Source organism: Megalops cyprinoides, chromosome 15, assembly GCF_013368585.1.
Source record: "Megalops cyprinoides isolate fMegCyp1 chromosome 15, fMegCyp1.pri, whole genome shotgun sequence".
NCBI lineage: Eukaryota > Metazoa > Chordata > Actinopteri > Elopiformes > Megalopidae > Megalops > Megalops cyprinoides.
In genome coordinates, this window is record NC_050597.1 from 6895506 (window position 1) to 6920000 (window position 24495).

Sequence of the window (24495 nt, forward strand, 5' to 3'; positions counted from 1 at the left end):
CACAGTCGCAGGGATATGTTGCCGTCAGAATGGCTAGTCTTCCTCTAAAGCAGCTCTGGTAAATCCCAGGTATCCCATGACAAAGAGATGATGTAATCTCAATGAGATTTGCCTGGTAAAAGTAAGGGATAAATACGGCAGAGCACCCGGGCTTGTCATTGCTGTTTTTCAGATGCGCCTGTGAAGGGTGAATGGCAATGTATGAGACTATAAGGGAAGAAAAATGAACCAAATGTGGAGTAGAACTTATTTAAATACATAAAGAGCGTATGACATTAACATGACAGGCAATTAAAATGTAAGAAAAGAAATATGGAATTGATGTCTCGATATTGAATTCCTGACAGGAAGTAATTAGAAGCCTAGAATTACAAACACCATTTTACTGGGTCAGTGTAAGTCAGCCATTTGCAACAGTTACATCAAGTGTAAGTCCTGAAAACAACAGTGGTAATTAAACAAATACCATTCTGCCATTCCAGATGAAAATATCTGCGTGTGTGTGTGTGTGTGTTTGTGTCTGTGTGCGCGTGTGCGTGTCTGTGTGTGTTTGTGTGTATGTGTGTGCGTGTGTGTGTTTGTATCCTGTGTGTATGTGTATGTGTGTGCGTGTGTGCATGTGTGTGCGTGTGTGCATGTGTGTGCATGTGTGTGCGTGTGTGCATATGTGTGTGTGTGTGCACATGGGTGTGTGTGTGTGTGTGTGTGTATCTGTGTGTGTGTGTGTGCACATGTGTGTGTGTGTGCACATGGGTGTGTGTGTGTATCTGTGTGTGTGTGTGTGCACACGTGTGTGCGTGTGTGTGTATCTGTGTGTGTGTGTGTGTGTGTGTGTGTGTGTGTACATACTACAGGGAGCGAGATGAGCTCATGTCAGTGCTGGCCTCTCTGAGGGCCAGTCAGAGTGACGCTCAGCACCGTGAGTGGAGCGCCTACCAGCAGGTCAAACAGGCCGTTCAGATGGCAGAAGAGGCCAACCTGGAGAAGACCCAGGTGAGTGTGCCTTCCACCTGGAGTTAAAAACCAATAACAGCACCTCAATCTCTGCACCTCAGTGTGAAAATATCCAATCCGATGTGCTGTCATAAACCAAGATTCACTCACAGCTTCGATTCAGTACCAGGCAATATCAGCATCTGGCCTGTTTGTGCATTTGACTGTGGGAGTTCTGTGGGTAGTTTATCAACAGTGACATCTTCTGGCCACATATTTGAATAACACTTGAATGGGTGCCTTATTGAGGCGATTGATCATTAATGGTGCATTGTGCGGTGTGTACTGTTTCTCATTCCCACTGTCCTTCTTATGTCCAAGCCAAATCGGGGTCCCTATTTCATGTAAAGTAAGTAATTCTTAACCAAAAATGAGAAATTCTTTAAATATTTCAATAAAAATGGCAAAGACATTTCTTGTTTCTCCACTTTGGTTGGGATTGAGTGAGTGTCTGTGTTCACAGGTCCTGGGTTAGTGCAGAGTGATACTGCAGTGCTCTGTATGTGTGTGTGTTTTTCTGTGTGTGTGTGCATGTGTGTGTGTGTGTGTGTGTGTGTGTGTGTGTGTGTGTGTGTGTGTGTGTGTGTGTATGTATATGAGTTCACAGGTCCTGGATCAGTGCGGAGCGAGTGATTTTGCAGTGCTGTGTATGTGTCTGTGTGTGTTGACAGGTCCTGGATCAGTGCGGGGCGAGTGACTCTGCTGTGCTGTGTATGTGTCTGTGTGTGTTGACAGGTCCTGGATCAGTGCGGAGCGAGTGATGCTGCAGTGGTCTGTATGTGTCTGTGTGTGTTGACAGGCTCTGGTTCAGTGTGAGCAGATGCGCAGTGAGCTCGGCCGGCAGAGGGAGCGTTTGGAGAAGGAGGCGGCCGAGCAGCAGGAGAAAATCGCACAGGCCAGAGAGGGGGGGCGCGGCGAGGCGCGCAAGGAGAAGGAGGAGCTGGCCCAAACAGTCAGTCTGACCATCTACCAACATGAGCCAGCGTACACACACATTCTTGCCTCACGTTGTCCTTTTTCCATATTGCTCATTTGTACTCCTGGATATTTAGTAAGGAATCCAGCTTCCCCACTGAACTCGGAGTTGTCCTGCCTGGAAATCAAACACGCCCCCTGTTCTATTTCCAAAGCAATGCGTAGCTGCATTTGTGTGAAACAGGTCCTTTGCTGCCACCTAGCGGTAGAAATGGGAGTCGGTCTTATGCTGTCCTTGTGTGTGTTCAGGCATTGTGGGGTTTGCCTGGAATGCTCATTGCCCCGTTTAAAAGTGACCTTTCAGGCATTGAGGGGTTGAATGGATAAGTATTTGGAGAGATGGGTTTGGTACACAGGTTGGCCGGTGTCTTTGCACACTTGAGTGTGGCGCTTAACCTGCATTGCTGTGGGAATGGATACGCTATGTAAGTCGTCCCTGATAAAGGTGCTGTCTGCTAAGCAAATAATGTGTGTCTAACTGTGTGTTCAGCACACAAACCTGCTCCAGCAGGTGTCACTGCTCCTCAGTAATGCTACAGTGACATGTGTGTGAGTGTGTATCTGTGTGTGTGTGTGTGTGTGTGTGTGTGTGTGTGTGTGTGGCTGCGTGCGTTCGTGTGTGTGTGAGTGTGTATCTGCGTGTGCGTGCGTGTGTGTGCACGTGTGTATGTGTGTGTGCGTTTGTGTGTGAGTGTGTATCTGCGTGTGTGTTTGTGCGTGTGCGTGAGCGTGTGCATATGTGTGTGTGTGTGTGTGTGTGTGTGTGCGTTTGTGTGTGAGTGTGGATCTGCGTGTGTGTTTGTGCGTGAGCGTGTGCATATGTGTGTGTGTGTGTGTGTGTGTGTGCGCGCGTCTGTGTGCGTTTGTGTGTGAGTGTGTATCTGCGTGTGTGTTTGTGCGTGAGCGTGTGAGTAACTCTGAGCTGTCCCTCCTCCAGGTGGCGCTCCTCTCGCAGAAGGTGGCTGAGCTGGAGGGGCAGCTGGACCGGGGGGAGAGGGAGAGGAGGTCCCTGCAGGGCCAGCTGGAGGAGGCCCTGGATAAGCTGCGCTCTCAGGAGGCAGACAGCAGCAAGGTAGGCCTGAGCACTGCCGCAGTGCACTGTGCCACCCCACCACGAGAGAAGCAGTGTGTGCGATGAGAGAACTGAGGGATACAACCACAGATTTCCCTTAACTCTTTCTGCAGCTGAACCGGTACACAGTTGGTTTCTCCTCTTCTACATAGTTTGTGTTTTTCTTTTTGGCACTCCATCATATTGTACAGCTTGTTGTAAAGCTGTATGTCACCTAAAGGTGGCATCATGTGCTTGAGAATTCATAACATTTCATTTCCTTTTGGCCTAGAGAGTTCTTGTGTTAAAATGACTGTTTGTTCTGTTAAAAGCCTGACTAATGTTGAAAGCCTGAGCAGAGCGTAACATCTCCTGGGTCAGAGCTCGTCTCGTGTTTAGGACTATGCTTTTATAACTCTGTCCCGTTGTTTGGAAACGCTCTGTTTGTTTCATGCTCAGATGTGTGGCTGGTTTGAGCAGGATTTCCTGAGGCATATATGTCACGGATGAAAATAGTATAGCTGCCGTTAGCTCAGACCACACACATTAAAAAAGGTTTTGTACAGGATGAGGGGCGGGTGCCAGAAGGCAGTTTGATGTCAGAAGCTCCATTTCTGCCTTGTAATTTAGCACAAATGACCACAGTGTAGTCACTGATATTACAGCAACTCTAGCTTGTACCTTGTCTGGCCAGCTGTTGACGCTTGGCCATTCAGCACTTCTATTATCGTGAGTCCCGGTGTGGCTTTTTGCTTGTGTTGTACTCTGCCTCACTTATAAGTCACTTTGGATAAAAGTGTCTTCCAAACGAATGAATGTAAATGTAAATGTAAATTTCGTCTGAGAGTGGGGTAGAGGTGTTACAGCGGGCTCAGTCAGGCTGTGAGAGGGGAGGTGACGGTGCCGGTGTACCGCGGTGCTGACGTGCCTCCTTACCTCCAGGTGTGCGCCGAGCTGCGGTACCAGTTGAGCCAGGCCCAGCTGAAGAAGGAGGAGGCGGAGAGAGGGCTCAGAGACCACGCCTCCAAAAGCTCCCGGCAGCAGGAGCTGGCTCAGCAGGTGAGGGGCGGGGCCTGAGCGGGGCGTTACTCAGCGACGGGTGGGGCCTGAGCTGGGCGTTACTCACCGCTCATCCGTAGATGGGCACGTTGCGGAATCTACCATTAATCGGCATGATTGTCAGGGTTCAGGGTTGTACTAGCATTGCTCTCAGGTTAAATTTACCTCCATATAAGCAGAGGCTCTTGATTTCAGATGAAACAAGCACAGACATGTGCTCATGATTTGCAAAAAAAAACAAATATTAAAGCATAGCAGGCACCCAATATACAGCAACGCTAAGTTCTGTCTTTTGTAGCACGTGTATACTGCTCAGCTGGAACTTTGGAGGTGAAGCACCATGTGTTTCCCATGGGGCTCGAACCTATAACATTCAGGTACAGATTGCAGTGCAGCCAATACACCACCTGCAGCTCACACAGGTAATGGATACACCACCTGCAGCTCACACAGGTAATGGATACACCACCTGCAGCTCACACAGGTAATGGATACACCACCTGCAGCTCACACAGGTAACCAGCACACCACCTGCAGCTCACACAGGTAACCAGCACACCACCTGCAGCTCACACAGGTAACCAGTACACCACCTGCAGCTCACACAGGTAATGGATACACCACCTGCAGCTCACACAGGTAACCAGTACACCACCTGCAGCTCACACAGGTAACCAGTACACCACCTGCAACTCACACAGGTAATGGATACACCACCTGCAGCTCACACAGGTAACCAGTACACCACCTGCAACTCACACAGGTAATGGATACACCAACTGCAGCTCACACAGGTAATGGATACACCACCTGCAGCTCACACAGGTAATGGATACACCACCTGCAGCTCACACAGGTAATGGATACACCACCTGCAGCTCACGCAGGTAATGGATACACCACCTGCAACTCACACAGGTAATGGATACACCACCTGCAGCTCACACAGGTAATGGATACACCACCTGCAGCTCACACAGGTAATGGATACACCACCTGCAGCTCACACAGGTAACCAGCACACCACCTGCAGCTCACACAGGTAACCAGCACACCACCTGCAGCTCACACAGGTAACCAGCACACCACCTGCAGCTCACACAGGTAATGGATACACCACCTGCAGCTCACACAGGTAACCAGCACACCACCTGCAGCTCACGCAGGTAATGGATACACCACCTGCAACTCACACAGGGGTAACCAGTACACCACCTGCAGCTCACACAGGAGTAACCAGTACACCACCTGCAACTCACACAGGGGTAACCAGTACACCACCTGCAGCTCACACAGGAGTAACCAGTACTTGGAGTCCCGACAGCTGCAGTTTGATCTAAACATTTGATTTCAAATTTGAAAATACTCAGCATTAGCTTGAGTTTGCCAAGCTTTATAACAACCTCACCAGTGCATAGAGCTGACAGTGCTGAAAAAATACCTTTTTCATTTTTATGCCAAATTCACAGTTGTTAGAGAGACTGACCACCACAAAGACAGAAGTATATAAGTATATAAATATAAATTACTGAATATATAATCTTGCTAAGAGTATACAATTACATTCCGGTGGCGTTTATTTTACTTTCCACTAGATGGAGCCAAACAAACACAAAAGGCCATCTGGCAGCAAACATCACACCTCATCCTGCATCCTGGAGTCATTTGCGCTCACTGGTTTATTCACATTTGAATTGTGCATCATTAGGGTCGTTGTGGAAGGTAGTTTACAGTCATGCTTTATAGGTAATGCAGTCATTAAAGCAACTGCGTGCAATGAAAGTAGAAATTTAGCCTCTCAAGCGTAGCGTGTTAAATACTGCATCTTGCGTCATGTTAATGCTGTGCTGCCACGTGTAAATGCAATGCTGGTAAATACAATGCCACCCCATGTTAATGCTGTGCTGTCCTGTACTATCCAATATGATTTCATTTGTCTAAGTCATGAGCAGGACATGCTTTGGGATCACGGCTGTTTCTTGTCACCCACATGTGTTTTGTGTCACATTTAAAGATTAGGCTGTGAACAAAAAAGAATTCATTCCATACTCTGGTTATGTCATTTCCCATATTTTTTAGGAAACATAAAGGGGATTCATGTTGGACGCGTGTAATACTCATTCAAATCAAAATAAAGATTTACTTGTCTTTGTTTAAGTGTTACTGCGTAAACGTACAAGAGACTCTTGTTTCACAGTGGTGAACACAGAGGCCGATTCTGTTTTATTCACGGAGCAGGAACGCAGAATGACACCTTGTGTACCTGTCTACCCTTCTCTCCCTCCTATGTTCTGTCCTCTCTCTCTTCCTCTCTTTCCCTCTCCCTCTTTCTCTCTCTCTCCCCCTCCTCTCTATCTCTGTCCCTCCTCTCTCTCCTTCTCCTTCCTCCTCTCTGTGCTGTCTTTCCCTCTCTTTCTCTCTCTCTCCCTCTCTCTCTCTTCTTCTCCCTCCTTCTCTCTCTCTCTCTCTCTCTCTCTTTCTCTCTCTCTCCCTTTAGGAAGCAGAGAGGCTGGGTTTGGAGCTGAATATGTGCCGGCAGCGCCTGGAAGAGGCCCAGCGGGATGCGAGCCGAGCCCAGGCGGAGGCGCTGGGCCTGACGGAGCGGCTGGGCCAAGCACAGCACCAACTGCACCTCACCAGGTAGGCCCCTAATCCCATCACACGCCCCGCCCGCGCCCCGCCCGCCGTCAGGGGCCCCCGTCCTTTATTACACTCGCGGGGACCGGCTGGTGCAGTCACGCGCCTCCACCTCCCGTCCAACGCCAGCAGAGCTCCGCTGAGCGCACTTCTGTGATCAACGCTCTGCCGCGCGCGGGACAGAGCACACTTCCGCGATCAACGCACTGCCGCGCGCGGGACAGAGCACACTTCCGCGATCAACGCACTGCCACGCGCAGGACGGAACACATTACTGCGACCACCACACTGCCGTTACACAGCCAGTGCGTTGAGCAGCTCAGAGAGGGCCGCTACAGTGGCAACTATAACGAAAGCATTGGATACATTATAAAAATATTACAGTTCTCTGTAATAAATTAGCGTTCATCAGTTTCTTAAGTGGTCGCTGCTTCTCTCTCTCTCTTTTTCTGTACCTATACATATGTCTAACCCATACAGAGCTACAGCATATGTTTGACAAATAATTGCCTGGTGTTGAGAAAACATAATGATCAGGTTTATTCACACCTTCTAATTATGTCTGATAAAATCATGTAAATGTAATCTTGCAACATATTTTCCTTGACTGGAAGCTGACAGAAGCTTCTAGAACTTCTTAGAAACTTCAATCACTTGTTTCCCCATCAGGTATAAAAGGTAAGGAAATATTAGTAGATAAAATAATAAACATATTTTTAAAAATAATTCCCAACTGCGCAAATAACCGCCGTGGACGTGAGAGATGACTACTGGGAGCTGTCCGTTATGTTACGTCATCGTCATTTAGCAAACGTCCTTATCCAGAGTGACTCAGTTTCTTCCATTCATACAGCTGGATATTTACTGAGGAGATTGTGGGTTACGTACCTTGCCCAAGGGCACACCAGTCCCAGCAGGAGACAAACCAGCGACCTTTTGCTTATGAGTCCTGTTCCTTACCAATACACCATGCTGCTGCCCATCCACATTGTCCCAGTGTGGAGATTAATGCATTTGAAGTACAAAGCCGTCCAGTCTTACACATGCGTCACACACTCCCCTTACGGTCTGATGGACTACGCACCCCACGCTCACCTCACACACACCTCACAGAGGTGTCCGACTCGGAGGGCCCGACTCTGTGGAGGGACGGGGTCTGTGTCGTGTTTAGGGGAGGTACATGCTGCCTCTGAGTTCTGTGGCCCGGTGTCCGTGCAGCACGTGGTAGTCACTGCTGTGATGTTTTCTCTTTTTTTTTTTTGGCCGTGGTTGTGGCAGCGGTGTGCCTGGGTGAATTGTGCTTTGATTCATCTTTCTGGTGCATTCTGCTTGTGTCTTGTGTTGAGCCTCATTCATGAGTCTGGCAGCGTCAGGCCACAGAAAGCTCCTAATGCTGAGTCCCTAAAGCTGCAATTGGGACAGTAGTTACAGGAACCGGCTCCCTCTGGCTTTGGCTTAGGCTTGGCTTGGCTTTTTCCGTGAAAATATTTTGCACCCTGGAAGTCCTGGAAAAGTGTTTAAAATGGTTAAATCCACATCAAGGAAATTGGTGCAAATTTATTCTTGCTTTTTTTTGTTGACAGCTTGAAAAGCATCTCATTTGTAACTGCTTTATCTCCTGCATTATGAAGGCAAGTCAGGGTGCTGTGATATTGCTGATAGACAGGCTAGGTTGTCTACAGTAGCTAAGATTGCTTTGAGCAGCTGCACATGTTCCACCTTGAAATATTACTCCCACAATTCCACCTTCAAATGGGTTCATTTCATGGTCAGTGTCACTATTGCAAACGTAAAAAATAATCATTGAAATCCTTATACCTATCCTTTAATTGTAATAGAGAATAAATCTGGTCTGAGACATGTGCAGAGACAGCCCATGTCAGTAGTAATGTGTTACATGTAATGTAATGTGTATGTTATAACCCTGTGGAAATGGCTGTTGCGGTCACATGTGTGGTTCACAGGCCTCCGTCCCATGCAGCTGGAGGATCTGAGGGCACAGCCAGGGGGGAACATTTGCCCGGAACCGGCCCCTGTCTGCTGGTGATCAGACTGCAAAAGGCATGCTGATCTCAGGCCAGTGGAGCTGCTGACCAGCACAGCTGTCGGGCAGCCTTAGCGCTAAACGGCCGGCTGATCTCAGGCCAGAAGAGCTGCTGACCAGCACAGCTGCCGGCACCCTCAGCGCTAAACGGCCAGCTGATCTCAGGCCAGCCAGAGCTGCTGACCAGCACAAGTGTTGGCAGCTTAGGCGCCTTCGCTGTTGCGGATGTGGAGTTTGAGCTTGTAATTCACCGGGAGGTATCCAGATCACATTCCCCCGTAGCTGCTGTTTTGAGAGGGGCTGGATATCATACAGCTGTATCAGGGCCCCTGCTCTGCTGCTGGTCTTCCTCTGTCCTCCTCTTCAGCACGTGAAGAGACGGTGTAAAATCAGCAGGGCTGCCCGGGTGTGCTCCTGTTTCTGGCTGAAGTTCCTGTAGCTCAGGATTGGTGAGCTTCTGTCTGCAGCTAGACCTGTGGCAGGAAGGAGAGCCTCACACTGACCCTCAGGATCATTACACCCCTTATTCATCACTCAGAAAGAGAGAGAGGGATTGAGGGGAAGCCAAACTCCAATGAGATGAGCAGCATCAGTCCCAGTTAGCCGGTTAGCAGGCATGTTTTGGGTTTGTGTGCTCCAACTGTAGTGGATAAGGGCGTATAACAGGAGCCACATGGTGGTGGGGGGGTGACGGGGGGGGGGGGGGGGGGGGGCATGTGTCCCGTCGGTCACACCACCACAGGAATGCTGGAAAGGCCTGGGACCAGGCTGCCTCCGATTCCGGCTTTGTGTCTCCAGGTCACGTGGAGGGTGATCAGAGCTCCTTTGAAAGCAGGGCTGTGGAGCCGTCTCCTTTGTTCCCCGCCTCCCCCCCTCGTCCCTCGTCATCCCCCCGCCCCCCGCACCCCCCCTCCCGGGCCGGGTGGCGTGAAACGCGCGGTCCCCGCCAGCGCCTGCCGGGATCATCAGCCAGCTGTGCGGCGGGCAGCCGAGGATCCGCGCTAATCCCCCCACTCTGTTCGCCTCCTTTCAGCCCTCCCAGGCCTCCCAGGCCCGGCTTTATTCTGTTTGTTTGTTTGTTTGTTTGCGCCTTTTTAACCCCCCCCTCAAAGAGAGAGCTGCCGCTGGCAAGCCTCCCCAATCAGAGATGACAAACCACCCCACCCCCCTCCACCCCCCCGAGCCTCCCAAACGCGCACAACAACAAAAAACACCACAATCCCAGCCTCCTCTGCTGGCCGGTGATTGCGAGACGCGATAGGCTCGCCGGCTGTTTGTGTCGATGTGCTTTGGAAACTGGGGGGACTTCTGCTTGGGTCCTGATTTAACATCTCATCCTTTGTGAGATCTGCATTCTGTTTTCATAAAGGCATTTGATCCCCCTCTCACAGGAAGTGGAGAGGTGCCCCTGCAATCTGTCATGCATTGCTTTTGATGGTATAGAAGTAAGAAGCAGAGAAGTAGGTGCAGCCATTGCGATTAGCCGTTCCTCTGTCTCGCACCAGGCTCTCTCGCTAAGTAACGCCATCATCGTCGTCGTCGTCGTCAGCATCAACGTCAGCATCAGCATCAATATCCATATGGTGCTCCTAATGAGCTAGTGCCCTGCCCAGTCTCTCTGACTGGATCAGGAAAGGTAGCTACCTGAACACAGGTGAGCCCAGTCAGTGTAGTATCTCTGGAGGGAGTGGAGCCCCTGTGGAACAGCACATCCGTACAGTGTGGCATTAAGCAGGCTGTGTGCTGGCAGCAGAAAAATGAGGCTTTTCTTTCTAAAATGTGTATCATTTTTAAAGAGTAACTGGTTCAGACAGCCATGATGGAGTGCTGGTAAACTTCCCCAGCTGGAGGCTCTCCTGCAGTGAGTTTTCTTTCACCAGACGAGCAGCAGGATCACTGAGGCATTACCGGCCTCAGAAACTGCACCTTACAGGGCCATAGCAAAGGGGTCCTGAAAAACACGCATACCCACACTCTAACTCCCGATCCCAGCTCTCCTGCACTCCTGGCTGTGTGTATGTGTGTCTGTTTGTCTGTCTATGTGTGTGTGCATGCTTTTGTGTGAGTGTGTGTGTGCATGTCTGTGTGGCTATATATACGTGTGTGTCTCTCTGTGTGTGACTGTGTATGTGAGGCGTGTGGTTCTCTCTGATTTCCTAATTACTATCGCTGTAATTAATGCCCAAGCTAATCTGCTACTCATGAAAAATATACAGTGCAGACATGACTGTTTAAAAACACAGAGGGCAGACATGACCATTGGAGAGACAGGTGAAACAGAAGACCCGATAGGGGCAGATATCACTGCTGGGGTGGCTACACGGCCGAGTGCATGGCTGCCTTTTTTATCGGCTGGTAAAAAGGTCTGGTAAAAAACCAGCGACATTCAGCAATCAGCTGAGGACTTATCTGAAATGATCCCCCGTCTACTTGGTGCTTGGAGCTCATTTGGTAATAGGATTGTATTTTGGTGAAGGTACTGTAGTAAAATTTGAAACAGATAATGCCCCATGCATACCTTCTATGTACTAAAACGTTACTTATCTTGTGAAGGTAACTAATCCTCAGGTAGTTGAGTTTATTTTGAGTAGAGTGGTGTGTTTTGTAAAGATGGCTGCAGGTGTGAGAGCTGTCTTATCTCATCTGTCTGAAACCCCTCTCTCTGCTAGTCCCCATTCCAATCCTACCAGAAAGGAGGAAATTAAATGAAACTGACAAAAATGAAAAGCAACCGCAAACTGATTGTTAAACAGTCCATCGTTTGAGCTCCGCTTTCGGTCTGACAAAACGCCGCTCCCTCCCCTCTCTCCCCCCCTCTCCCCCTCTCTCTGCGGCGGGGGGTGGAGGGTGGGAACGGGGAAGTGGCTAAAACGCGAGCAGATGCAGGAACACGCCGGAGGGAGAGCGGGAGCCGCGCACAACAACCGCGGCGGAGCCAGCCGGCGGGAGGCGGCTGCCGGATCAGAGCCCGGCGTGAGAGGGGAGCAGGGGCCCCGCCCCGTGCCTCCGTACGCGCCCTGCGCGGGGGCCCTGGCACCGGGCGCGCCGGGGTGCGGGATCAGGGCGCGGGCGGGACCAGCCGCGCGGCTCCGCGCCGTGCGGGAGGGCGGCCGCTCAGCGCTGGGCGGCAGCCATGTTGTCGGGAGCAGATGGCGGGTGAAGCTGGCGGGGAGGGGCTGTTTAGCAGAACTAATCAGACAGTAACGGATGGGGCAGCTGGGTGGGCGGCGGGCCAGGCGGGGGTGTGCCGGGGAGACCGCCGAGCGTCATGATGTTTGACAGTGGTGTGCCCGCCGGTCCGGGGACGAGACCTTGCCGATGTCTTCTCACCTCGCGGTCGGAGGGCCCGGCCTGGGCCCTGCTCCCCTCGCTCCGGCCCGACTGCAGCCTTGCGCCTCTCTCACCCGCGCGCCGCTCACAGACGCTGCTCTCCACCACGGGCTCTCTCTTCAGCTTTGTGTCTGTAATGGGGTCCTGTTTTGCAGGGCTAACATGCTGCTTGTGAGACATGCTCGCCTTTGTTAGAATGGAAGAGCTCTTTGCTCTTTCTCCCTGCATCCCTCTAAATGGAGGGATGGACCTGATGGAAAGGCTCTCTCCGTTTTAATCCGTTGCTTGTTACTGTTGTCTGTCAGCTCAGCAAACACTGTCATCTCAGGCTAAGCGGGTTATACTTTATGTTTTACAGTATTACCTTATTAGCTTTACACCAGTATCTCCTTATCACCTTTACAGTATGAATCTTATACCTGGAATGCTCTACAGCTAGAATGCAACTGGATGGATTAGTGTGGGTGTGAGCGCATTGGGCTAGACTGAATGAACCTCTCGCTGTGTTGAGCCTGTATAAAGCTCAGTGCGTGTGTCTCGGCTGTGGCCTTGAAGGGGAGGCAGAGATTATTTTCGCTCTGTTGTGAGAGAGACCTCTCCAGTAGGAAGGGTGAGGGCTGCTGTCGCTTAGGCGAGGCTAGGCCACTCAAGCTGCTCCGAACGCGGTGTCAAAAACACGCTGCTCCAGGGATTTGCTGTTTTTGAATGAAACTCAGCTGCTAATTAAAGAGCTGGGTAATGCTAACCCGCCGAACATGGAAAGTGCCCATTCCTCCGAGCAAAGGCAAGCTCTGCCAATGAAATATTTATCCCCTTGTTAAAAAAAAAAAAAGAGACGCCACTGAAAAAAGAAAAAAAAAACAAGGATCTTGCCTACACTCGGTGCTCCTGGTTTCTCCCACATGGACATGCTGTTGCTTGATCTGCTTGAACGTCGAATATATTTATGATTCATAACCTTCCGTTACATTATATGTACAGTGGACCTGGCACGGTGATACAGGAGCGCTGCAGTGTATTATTAGCCCAAGCCCACGCATGTGCCTTCAAACCCGAGACATTTCATCATCTCCGCACTGAGCAGATGTCCTTAGCTACAGCTGATTCCTGCTCTCACCGTGCAACTCTTATATTGCACAGAGCTCTGTTCAGTACTGTGCCCCACACTGGCTCTTAGCCCCGTGTGGAACCACTCGGACAACACGCTTGGCCACGTATCACATTGTTGGATTCATAATTTTGGAGTGACGTCCATGGACAGGGCTCTGTATGGCATTACCTTGGCAATCAGGGCCTCTGTTGCAGTGATCTCCGTTACAGTGATTTCAGTGAGCGGGGCCTCTGTTACAGTGCACCGATCTTCACTAGCTGTGAAAACAGCAGCAAAATATATAAAATATTAACACATTAAACAGAATTACAATGGAAAAAGAAGCCAGGTTTCAATATTTAAAAATTTGTAGAAAGGTCACACAGTTTATAAGGTTTATCTTATGAAATAAGTAGCAGAGGTGAGAGAAGTGTGAGTGGTTAAAATCAGGCAGAGTAGCTGCTCTGGTCCTGCTATGTATAGTTCATTACATTACATTACATTACATTATTACACCTGTCCAGAACTGGACACTAACGTAGAGTCGGAAGCAGGGGAACAGTCTGATTTGGTGTCTGAATTTCTTTATTTGACTGATGTTGAATCAGAGCAGCTGATAGATACAGCTGTCTTAAATTTCATGATCTGAATGGGGAGGCATCACCACGTGAAGTTCTTCAAAGAATTGCACGGAGGAGAGCAATAAGAATATGACCGTATTATATGGCAGCATTAGGGATTCAGTTTTTATTATTATTTTCATAACACATAATTAGAGTAGAGGCCATCTCATAATTAGAGCTCGTAATCATCAGCTTCTTTGTAAAGATGAGTGGCTAACAGTGAGGGCAAACAGGAATTGCCTAATCAGAAGCACGGTGTGTAGCTCCCAGTGCAGAGTTCTGACCCTTCTCCCGACACTGCGGTGAAGAGGTACAATAAGAAGAAGTACAATAACGGGTACACTAATTAGAGCATGAGGTGAATTGTTAATGGTGCTAATAATCTGTTGATCGATGTCAAAGTTAATTTGTGTGTGTATATGTGTAATTGCTGGCCTTTTCCCTTCCTCACTGCTGCAGACAGACTCCTGTAATCAGGCTCCCTGTGGGTATTTACTGCGGTCAGCCATCATGTTACTGCTCAGACCATAGCGGGTAGTTAAAGTGTGCATGGAAACAGCTGCAAAATCTGGGATATGAATGATTGGGTGTGTGAGATCAGATATTTAGTATGCACTACACACAGCAGTGAAACATAGCCTCTGGAATATCAAGAGCATAGAATTGCATTGTGTTTTATTTCATATTTAATGGTATCATATATGTCTGCCATAGTGTTGTTGTCATACTAATGGTGATGTTAATACAAATTAGTGAGAATTGTAAGAGTGTGTAACTTCACATGCATGGCCTCATTCCCTCAAACACAGCCACGGGTTACTGCTCTAATAATGTCTTGTGTCCAATGTTGTGTGTTCTTACAGTGCAATAATACTCTTATAAAACACTTAATACATTTCAGAGATTTCCATTTTCTCGGTTTTTCCCTTTACTTTATCAATATTCCTTTCAGGAAAATACACAGGTCAGAATATAAAAGAAGCACGTGCATTTGTGTGAGGGTAATATCAGTGATAAGGTTTTTTTTTTTAAAACGTGTCGTGTCAGGGGACAGAGAGTGACAAGCACAGTGCTCTGTTTTCTCTCTCTCTCTGTCTCCCCTTCCTCCCCCCGCGTCTCCCCCCTCCCCCTCCCTCTGGCCTGGGAGCTGCTTGGGGGCTAGTGCTGTGTTCTTCTCCTAGGGAGAGCTGTGAATCATGGGAGCGCAGGACAGGATGGTGCATGTCCCGAGGCACTATGGAGGCAAATCTGTCGGGTGGGCAGCCCTGCCCAGAGAGGGTGTCCTACTTACCGCCCCTCCTTCCCTCCCTCGGCCCCTCTGCGAGGCCGGGTTTCGGCCGGGCTCGGAGAAGCACACACGCTGTCAGCTTCTCAGCACAGCCTGCTGCTTGAAGTGGCCCCTCAAACGGTTTCTTTTTGGCCCGGAGAGCCCTTAAAATGAGGGGCAAACGGTGCATGGCCTTCCTGCTGAAATGCATAATGATCTCTCCCTCGGCCTGGTGCTTTTCCGCGCACACTCGCACGCGTGCACACACACGTGCGTGTACACGCACACACACATGCACATGCGCTCATACACTTGCATATGCATATGCACAGACATGCACATGTGCTCACGCACATGCAATCACACACACATACTTTCGCACACCTGCAGACACGCCTGCACACACACAAATACTCACTCCCTCATACAGGCGCATGCATGCCCTTGTACATGCATGCACAAGCATGCACTCACACATGCAGACACATGCACGTGCTGTTCTGGAGGCAAACTCACGCACACGAATACACACACACACATACACACACACACTGGTATAAAATAACGGAGTGTTTCTGTCCACTGAACTGCAGAGTGAGAGGACGAAGGCATTCCTGTTGTAGCTGTACACAGTGTGAGGTCCTGACTCTTCTGTGTCAGGGCAGGACATAACAAAACGGAGCGCTGACCAGGTCCTAATGAACGCCATGTGAAATGACGATGGCCTGAATATAAGTGCCATCTCTGAGGTGTCTGCCGTGGATGTGCTTTACACCATAAAGTATCCATTTTTAAAATCACTGCAGGATGTCAGGCTCAGCAGTTCTACAGCATTAATTCAAACAGATCACTGTAAATTATTTCATTGTTCTTGAATCAGAAACGCTTATATATCATGGAACATTCACATTTGGTGAATTGTACCGAGGGGTTAATGCTTGGCTGAGTGGACTCTGAACCACAGAAAGGGTGAAAGCTATTTTGTTTTCCGTGCCAGCTTGTGTGGAAATCAAAGGACAAAAAGATTTGACAGCCTCCTACTTTCTGCCTCGTCCAACCTCCTTTGCTGCTAAAGCCCGTCTGAACAATGTGTGCCGGGAACAAAGGGGACCAGAAGTGATGTTCGGGGTTAGAAGCGGAGGACGGCACACAGGGTGTCACATCACAGCCCGTCGGGGTGTGTGTGGAGCTGCCAGGAGCCCTGCGGAAGAGCAGAGCTCTGACCTGACGACAGCACCGCGGCGGGGCGAGTGTCGGCAGCTCAGAGGAAAGCCGCGCGCACGGCGTGGACATAGGGCAGGGCATCTGTGCGCGTCGAGTGTGTGTCAAAGAGAGCAAGAGAGCGAGGCTGTGTGCGTTCATGTGTGTGTGTGTTCGCACGTCTGTCCTCTTTGTGCGTACGCATCAATGGCGTGTTTCTCTGCTTCAGTCGCGAGCACCATGCCCAACGGCCGCCATGCCCGTCCTCGGGGGACGGGGGACGGGGGGACTCTCCTTCCGGGGGGTGCCGCAGCGCGGAGCAGATGGCGTGATCCGCGTGTGACGGAGAGCGCGGCCGCTGAAAGCCAGCCGTGAGAAGGGGGCTTACGCTGCCCCCTGCCCTCAGGCATCCCACTCCTGTTGTTTTGATAGCTTTGTTTTGGGTTTGATTTTCGGTTCGGCAGCCGGTCCCCCCCCGCCCCAATGTCCTTCTGGTGCCCCTGCCACACTCCTGTCGTGCAGGTGGGCTCGGCTTCTGGAACAGCGCCCTCTGGTGGCAGTGAGTGGCGCAGGTTGTGTCACAGTGGGGTCTGAGCCAGCTGGTCACTGTCCAGGTGTGTCTGAGCCAGGTGGTTGATGCATAGGTGTGTCTGTGGCTTTTAGTCACTGTCCAGGTGTGTCTGTGGCTTTTTATCACTGTCCAGGTGTGTCTGAGCTAGCTAGTCACTGTCCAGGTGCAGCTTGGGCCAGGGAATCTCCCCCTCTGTAGCTCTCTGTCTTCTGGAATAAATGTGGTAATGTATATTGTATTGACAATAGTACAGTTTTGCAATTTTGAGTTATTAGAATGAGTACTTTTATAACACTGTTGTAAATTACGCTGATACTATTAATAACAACAGTAACAGCAACTATCATTATTATTATTTAGTCCAGTTGGTCAGGTCTATTAATGATATTTCATCAGTGCACAAGTATCCCTGCAGATATATTATTAATCATACTTGCTATTTTTCTAAATTTAAAGAACACACATGAAAAAAAGCGTCGCTAACGAGCAAAATCATTCATATTTCAAATGGACATCAGTAATAATTGGATGCAGATGATAGATTCTCAGTGCAAAATGTGGTTAGCAACCTCGAGATTGTGCCGGCTTCATTTATCTAAGACTACAGATGTCAATTAAAATATTCCTCCAGTGCCAGAGAGCCAAGCGTCTGCCTCCTCGAGCTGCTTGGAATCGCTGAAGTTCTGAAAAAAAAAAAAAAAAGAGGAGGAGGAGGAGAAAGTTTTCTCCGAGCGCCTGTTTTTCCGAGTGCTTCTGTAAGAGAATGTGCACTGCTGACCAGGGGGGTTTGGGAGGGGGGGTTGGTGGTAGTGGGGGGGTGAGGGGGGGGGTCTCTAAATTGGTGGCAGCAGCAGTTGGTTCTGCTGGTGACCTTGAGGGGCTCCCGCTTCTTGAAGAAAAAAAAAAAAGCAGAAGCTTGCGGTAAACAAAGTTCACTTCTGACAGATGGATTGAATGACAGAGAGGTTGCGGGTGCCAGAGCGGTCCTGGCAGCGGAGGAAATGTTCGGTGCGGTCCAACAGGAGAGGAGGTGTGAACAGGTGCAAGCCTGCAGAAGGAAGCGGGACCAGATGGAAGGAGCCAGAGCCAGTTTAGTTAAAGGAGAAAGGGTGGGAGGGGGGCGGGAAGGGGGGTGGGGGGGTGGGGGGGGCAGCAGAGAAATCCTGAAAAGCGATTGGATGCGGAGATAAGTACGCATGGGACAGAGGGTAAATACTGCACAAAGCGGAGCCACACCGCAGGGAGGACAGAGGGGGCTTTTTTATTCCTATTCTGCGGGGGGGAGGGGGGGTGGGGGTGTGCAGAAGCCTCCGCGGTGGGCTCCTTCCCCGGCTCTGTGGCCTCTGTTTGCGGAGGTGCGCGGCGTTACCCCACAATCGGACGCAGAGAGAGGGCTGTTTTTTCGGCACTGAGATGGGGCGTTTTCTGCCTCTGAGTTCACAGCATTCGCGTGTCTGAGCCCGCGAGCCTTCTGAAAAAGCTCACAGCACGCAGACCGCTGTTCAGCCACTTTAAACATTAAAGTACGCGCACCATCGGTGTGGTGTTTGCAATGGACGTATTTGTTCTGCGTATCGATATTTGTGTTGTGTTACACAGTTTACTCTAAGGGTTTGCAGTGCTTTCAGTACCATTCATTTCTCTATATATTTCACTTAGAATGTTATGATACAAGACTTCAGTACAATTCTAAGATCTTAATGGTGGTAGATTCAGATTTATTTTATCTCCTGCTTACCTAACTCCAAATACAGTAGGTATCTGTCTCTCTGTTTTCGTATGAAAACGTCGCGAGAACTCTAGGTCATTTCAAAGAGTTAAATTTCCTCATGAAAATCAGGATCATTGAAAGCCTTTCTGACCCTGTGTATAAAATCACTTGTTAGTTATATCCGAATGCCAAAGGCAGGCTGTTGGGGTGTCATTTATAGAGTGACTGTAATGGCAGTCCTGTAGAGCGATAACCCCTAATGTGTCCAGATTCCTGTGAGCAGACCGCAGTACGGTCTGTGCAGTACCGTGCACATGGCGGCGGGTGTGTCCTCTGGTTCCGAGTGCACGTGTCCCGCCGGCTGACTCATTCTGGGTACCGCGGCATTTGGTCATTTTTGGCCGAGGCCCACGGCACACCGCAGGGTACTGCAAACTGTGTGCTAGAGGAGTCTGCGGCGCTCCGAGTCAAATGTGCAGCAGCTTGAATAGTGCTCAGTTAGGCAGCCCTCCACCAGCAGCCAGCCCCCACGCCAAATACATCTCACCCCCACCTGACCCCCCGCCAAACCATCTCACCTCTAACTGACCCCCCCAAACCATCTCACCCCTACCTGAACCCCCCTCCTCCCAAACCATCTAACCCCTACCTCACCTTCTCCAAACACATTTCACCCCTACCTGACCACCCCCCAAAACATCTCACCCCTCCCCCCCAAAACATCTCACCCCTACCTGAGCCCTCCAAACCTCACACTCCTACCTGATCCACTCGAGCATACAGCAGCCAGCCCAGACACCCCTCCCTGGCGTAGCTCCCTCCACCCTCAGCCCATGCTGACTGAAGATCAGGCTTTAGTCACATTGTCAGCAGCCGGGAGGCCTTAGACTCACTGATTAGGGATGGAAGTTGTTGGTTATCTCAGTGGCATGTTGAATTGAGTTTGCCCTTTGGCTGGATGTGTATGGTGTGCAGTGTGCATACGGGACCATGAGCTGGATATTTACGTCAGACATTATGAGTCTTTAGTAAGTTACACAGCACAGATGCTAGCTTGTGTAATTTGTTGAGGCTGGTGTGTGCTGGAGGTAAGGTGTTAAAGCTGTAGGGTGTACCTCACACTGTTCCCTTACTCTTTTTTATAGAGTGCAGCATACGCTCCATCCGCTTAGTCTTAAAATCATTTTTCAAAAACAAATTCCAAACAAAACAACCTAAAATTATCGCTTGTATGTTTAATTAAAATGAAAATGGTTTACAATCTCAGTGATTTAAGCGCTAAACAAAATACTAGTAAAGTGTCAGTTGTGCAGCTATCTAGCGGGGGCTGGTTTCGGGCTCTGACCGGATGTGCCTACCGCCCCCCCCCCACCCCCCCGCGTGGAGCGCAGCAGCAGCGGCAGCATGGACATGGTTCCCCCCCCCCCAAACCCAACAGGAACAAATGTCTGGCTGAGAGGGCTGCGATCTCCCGCTGGGCGGCGGCGCGGATGTTCAAGCGCAGCGGGGGGCGGCTCTGTCTCCCTCTCTCTCCCCTGGCCTCGCAGGCCGCTCGAAACACCCCGCTTTCACACACCAGACGTCAGCAGGTCTGGAGAGACGGTCACTTTGGAGCCGCGCTCCAGACGCTGCGCGACAACAAAGTTTGGGGAGTTAATTAACAGAGCGTGCCGTAACTTTCCCTCCCTCCCCCCGGAGAGAGTGGCGCTTTCTGGGCCCGCCGCGTGGACGGACCTCGGTGCGAGAGTCACGGGGGTGCAGACCTTTGCGCCCGAGCTCCCTGCCCTTGCGGTTTCAGGGCAGGGAGGATAACTGGTCGTTTCCTTTGTTGCTCTGTAGAAGTGCAGCACTGTGGTGAATCAGAATGATGTGGGCTTTCAGAACGTTTTCAGTGTGGCAGCAGTGTGGCGTAGTGGTAAGGAGCAGGGCTTGTAACCGAAAGGTCATGGGTTTGATTCCCTGCTGGGGCACTGCTGTTGCACCCTTGGACATGGTACTTAACCCACAGTTGCCTCAGTAAATATTCAGCTGTATCAACGGTTGAAATTGCAAGTCACTCCGGATAAGAGTGTCTGCTAAACGACAGCAATGTAATGCAATGGGCAGCTCAATGCGAAATGACAATTGTAATTGTGATGTGTTTGAAACATTCGGCCGGTTGCTTTACCTCCTGTGGCTCAGTGGAGATGTTAACTTTCCTCCTTCTGTCGCTGGCAGTGAGTAATATCTCGGTGACAGCGCCAGTGTGACTGCTGTAGTCTGGGTTGTTTTATGTTGGCGTGTGATCTGATCTGTCTCTGTGTCTCTGTCGTGACTCGCCGCTCTGCGGGAGAGTCCTGCTGTGTCCCCCCAGGCCGTCGTGGCCCATAGACTCAGACATGACAGCACACTCGCTCATCAGACGCTCTTATCCAGAGCGACCTCCAGCACAAAAGAACAGAAGAGTATCCGTTCAAGTTGAGTGAGCAGCAGTGTCAGACCAGGCTAACAACACTCCCAGACCAGTGAGTGTGAGCATAACACTTTTCACACCCTGCCACAAGTTAACTTACGCGTCCTGACTAGACAATGGAAGCCAAGTATACTAGCATATATCAGGCTTTAGATCGTAGGATCCAAAACACGATAATCACAATACAACACATAAAATAAACAACAAGTAATACAAGTATTACCGGTATACCAGTATAATAGCAGGTGTCGGGGTGGGGACTGAGGTGGAGGTGAGATGCAGTCTGAAGAGGTGGGTCCTCAGTCTGCGTCGGAAGATGACCAGTGATTGTGCTGTCTGACCCCCATGAGAAGTTTGTTCCACCACTGAGGGACCAGTGCAGACAGGGATCGTGTCAGAGAGGAGCGACCCCATAGAGAGGCCTGTCACCCCCATCCACCCGTCTGTCCATCTGTGTGTCCGCAGGCAGGAGAAGGAGGCCGGGGAGCGGGCGGCGGAGGAGGGCGCGGCCGCGGCGGCTCGGGAGGCGGAGCGGCGGGAGAGGGAGCTGGCACAGCGGCTGCAGGAGGCGGAGCACAGACACGAGCGGACCGGTGAGTAGCCCCCCCTCCCCCCCCACCCCCGGATACGTGACCCTCCCGGCAAAACCTTCGGCCAGGCCGCGGCAGAGAGGCCGGGCCATCATGCACCAGTTAGCGGTCTGAACGGGGGGGTGCGGGGGGGGGGGACGGGCGGTGCTCATTCCGAGGCCTGCTCGAACATCTGCCGCGCCATCTGGATCCCCCAGCTTATTTACCTGCGTTTGGAGAAACTCGAACCGCGCCGAGCGGCAGAACAAAGCCAGCCGAAACAAAGGGGCTCTTTTCTTTCTTTCTTTCTTTCTTTTTTTTGGCTAGGCTGCGCGGCGCACATGTGGTCTAGAGGAGTGACATCAGAGCCTCAGCAGGAAGCTGTGCGGCTCACGAAAAAAACGTCCCTTTAATAGCACAGACCACTTCCTTCCCCATGCACATAATGGCCACTCTCACAAGCTAATTAGTCCCCCCCAAACCCCCCCCCCCCCCCCCCCCCCCCCCTTCCCCCAGCACCCCAAACGGAGCAGATTTTAGTAGTTGCTGAAGACAGAGTCGCCTCTAGATGATATCGGCGTTTGTGTTTACTCCCAGTTTGTTAGGCTTTTTAATCCCCTGTTTTTGAGCGTTCTCTGATGCCAGCACAGGCCTGTCCCCTTTCAAAGGCCTCGGACTGATTGGGATTCTTTGGTAACTAACCCAACTTTATTCCCGTTTCGTTGCGCGCCACGGCGAATGGATTTATTTAGTGGGAGTGTGTGTGCATTCCATCAGTCCTACAGAAGCAGGTGGTCGTCACACCAGGCCTCTGTACGTTTCTGCCCTGCTGCACGCCGGAACCCTTACACACCTCCCAGGGACTGACCACACGGAGCAGAGCACGACATTAACCTCGAAATATTAACATTTACAGTTGTTTTACATTTATTTTATTTGGCAGATGCTTTTATCCAAAGTGATTTACAAGTGAGGCAGAGTGGAAAACAAGGAAAAAACCCTAAGGAGTCAATATGAGAAGCACTGCATGACCAGGTTTCAATGGTTGGCCAGACAAGGTACAAGCTAGCTGGTAGAGATAACGAGTGGATTAAAGCATTAGATTACATTGTTTTAAATAGAGAAACAGTTTTGAGACATGAGAAATTCCTTTCGGTGGTAGTGTTTCAGGTGCTCAGGTGAGAGCGGAAGAGCTCTGTCTTCAGATCTTCCACATTAGCTGTGCAGCGTAGATGCCATTCTTAAATAATCACCTGATTACATTTTATGTTTCACCACGTGTGTGTATACATATAGACATGCTTACGAACATACATACATATATAGTGTACTCAAAGCCAGCTGAAGTATAGAGATATAGTGTACTCAAAGCATATGTCATCATGGTATAGTGTACACAAAGGCAGCTGAAGTGGTATAGTGGTACAGTGTAGTCAAACTGCAGCTGAAGTGGTATAGTGATAGTGGTATAGTGTATGCATAGTGCAGCTGAAGCCATTGTGGACAGGTACGTCCCCTGACTTTGCTCCTCAGTGCTGAGTCCGGCCCCATCTGTTCAGAGCCGGGAGCGGAGCCTGACCGGAATGCTGAGGATGTTCTGCGTGTGAAAGCGAGGTCAGTCTGCGAGCGTCCGCCGCCCGGAACCTTCCGGCCCGCAGACATCATCTGCACCGCGACCGACACAAAGGGTTCCACACGCAAAAGCAGCGGCCCGGCCAATCTGCGCTCCTCTGTCCCCCCCTCCCACGCCGGGTCACTCGGAGCGCAGGCGGCCCGCGTCCATATGCGGCGCCGCAGATCTGACGCGCCGATCCCAGCCCTCGCGGCCCGCCTTTCAAAGGGAGCCGCGCGCTTTTCACAGCCGCGTTTACAGTCTGAAGAGCTCTTTAAATACAGCGCAGATCCTTTATGTTCTGCTACTGCCGCGGCGCAGTAGCCCAGGTGCATGGATTGCATCGCAAACTCTACAAAAGACATATGTTACAACAGCTACTGTTCGGCGTCTCAAAGCGCGATGAAAGCGCACCTCCGCGCTGCCTTTGAGACGGTGGAAATCACTCTCTGAGAACAAAGAGGCAACGCTTTGTTCGGGCTTGAAAATGGAATGAATTTCGACATGTGCCAGGAAGCAGGAGTCCTTACAAGATAGCGGTTGACAATCCGTTTAATTCTCAACTCGCAAAAAACTTCCTGCCAGGCAAAGGTCATAGAAAAACCACTCAGCGATGTTGTCAGGCAATGCAGACTTCCACCTTAAAATAAGGAATGATATTGTTTAAATAAATGAATAATTTTATTTATATGTAGTATTGATTAAACACTATGGGTTGGCCCATGGGGCTACACCTCTGAACAAGGTCACTGGAATATAAGGAGGAGGACTCGTAACCGAAAGGTTACCGGTTCGATTCCCCAGGGGGGCAGTGCTGTTGTACCCTTGGACAATTGCCTCAGTAAATATCCGTCTGTATAAAGGGATAACATGTATAAACCTGTAATTGATGTAAATCGCTCTGGATCAAGGCGTCTGCTAAATGCCAATAATTTAATATAGTGTGAACATAGTAACTCCTATATCTATATGAATAATATACTAAGTTCCCCAAATACAGATACATGAAGACCCACCTTTGAGGTGTTGTACACGATGTGCTGTGTGGGGCTGTGCTGACCCTCCTCTGTCTGTCCTGTGCCCGTGCAGTGGGGGAGATGGACGCCCTGCTCAGCTCCCAGAATTCCCTGATCTCGAAGCTGAGGGAGGAGTGCAGCGGTCTGGGGGCGCAGCTGGAGGCTGTGATGGAGAGCAGCAGGTGGGTGGAGCTCGTCCCGGCCTGTCAGTGTGCCGGTCAGCGTGCGGTCAGCCTGCGGTCAGCGACGCACACAGCAGCAGGTTGGGCTGGAGCCCAGGCAGGTCAGATGTCTG

At 50.5% G+C, this 24495-nt stretch overlaps 1 protein-coding gene across 4 annotated transcripts in view; it reads left to right on the forward strand.

Annotated features, from left to right (window-relative positions):
- Positions 1-24495, forward strand: part of sdccag8 (SHH signaling and ciliogenesis regulator sdccag8) — a 42806-nt gene that overhangs the window by 4796 nt on the left and 13515 nt on the right. For all 4 annotated transcript variants that reach the window (XM_036546687.1, XM_036546684.1, XM_036546686.1 and 1 more), the window contains exons 9-15: positions 855-993; positions 1793-1945; positions 2906-3040; positions 3962-4078; positions 6576-6718; positions 21469-21596; positions 24274-24382. In XM_036546687.1, coding sequence (XP_036402580.1) covers positions 855-993; positions 1793-1945; positions 2906-3040; positions 3962-4078; positions 6576-6718; positions 21469-21596; positions 24274-24382 — 924 coding nt within the window. The remainder of the gene's footprint in view (positions 1-854; positions 994-1792; positions 1946-2905; positions 3041-3961; positions 4079-6575; positions 6719-21468; positions 21597-24273; positions 24383-24495) is intronic.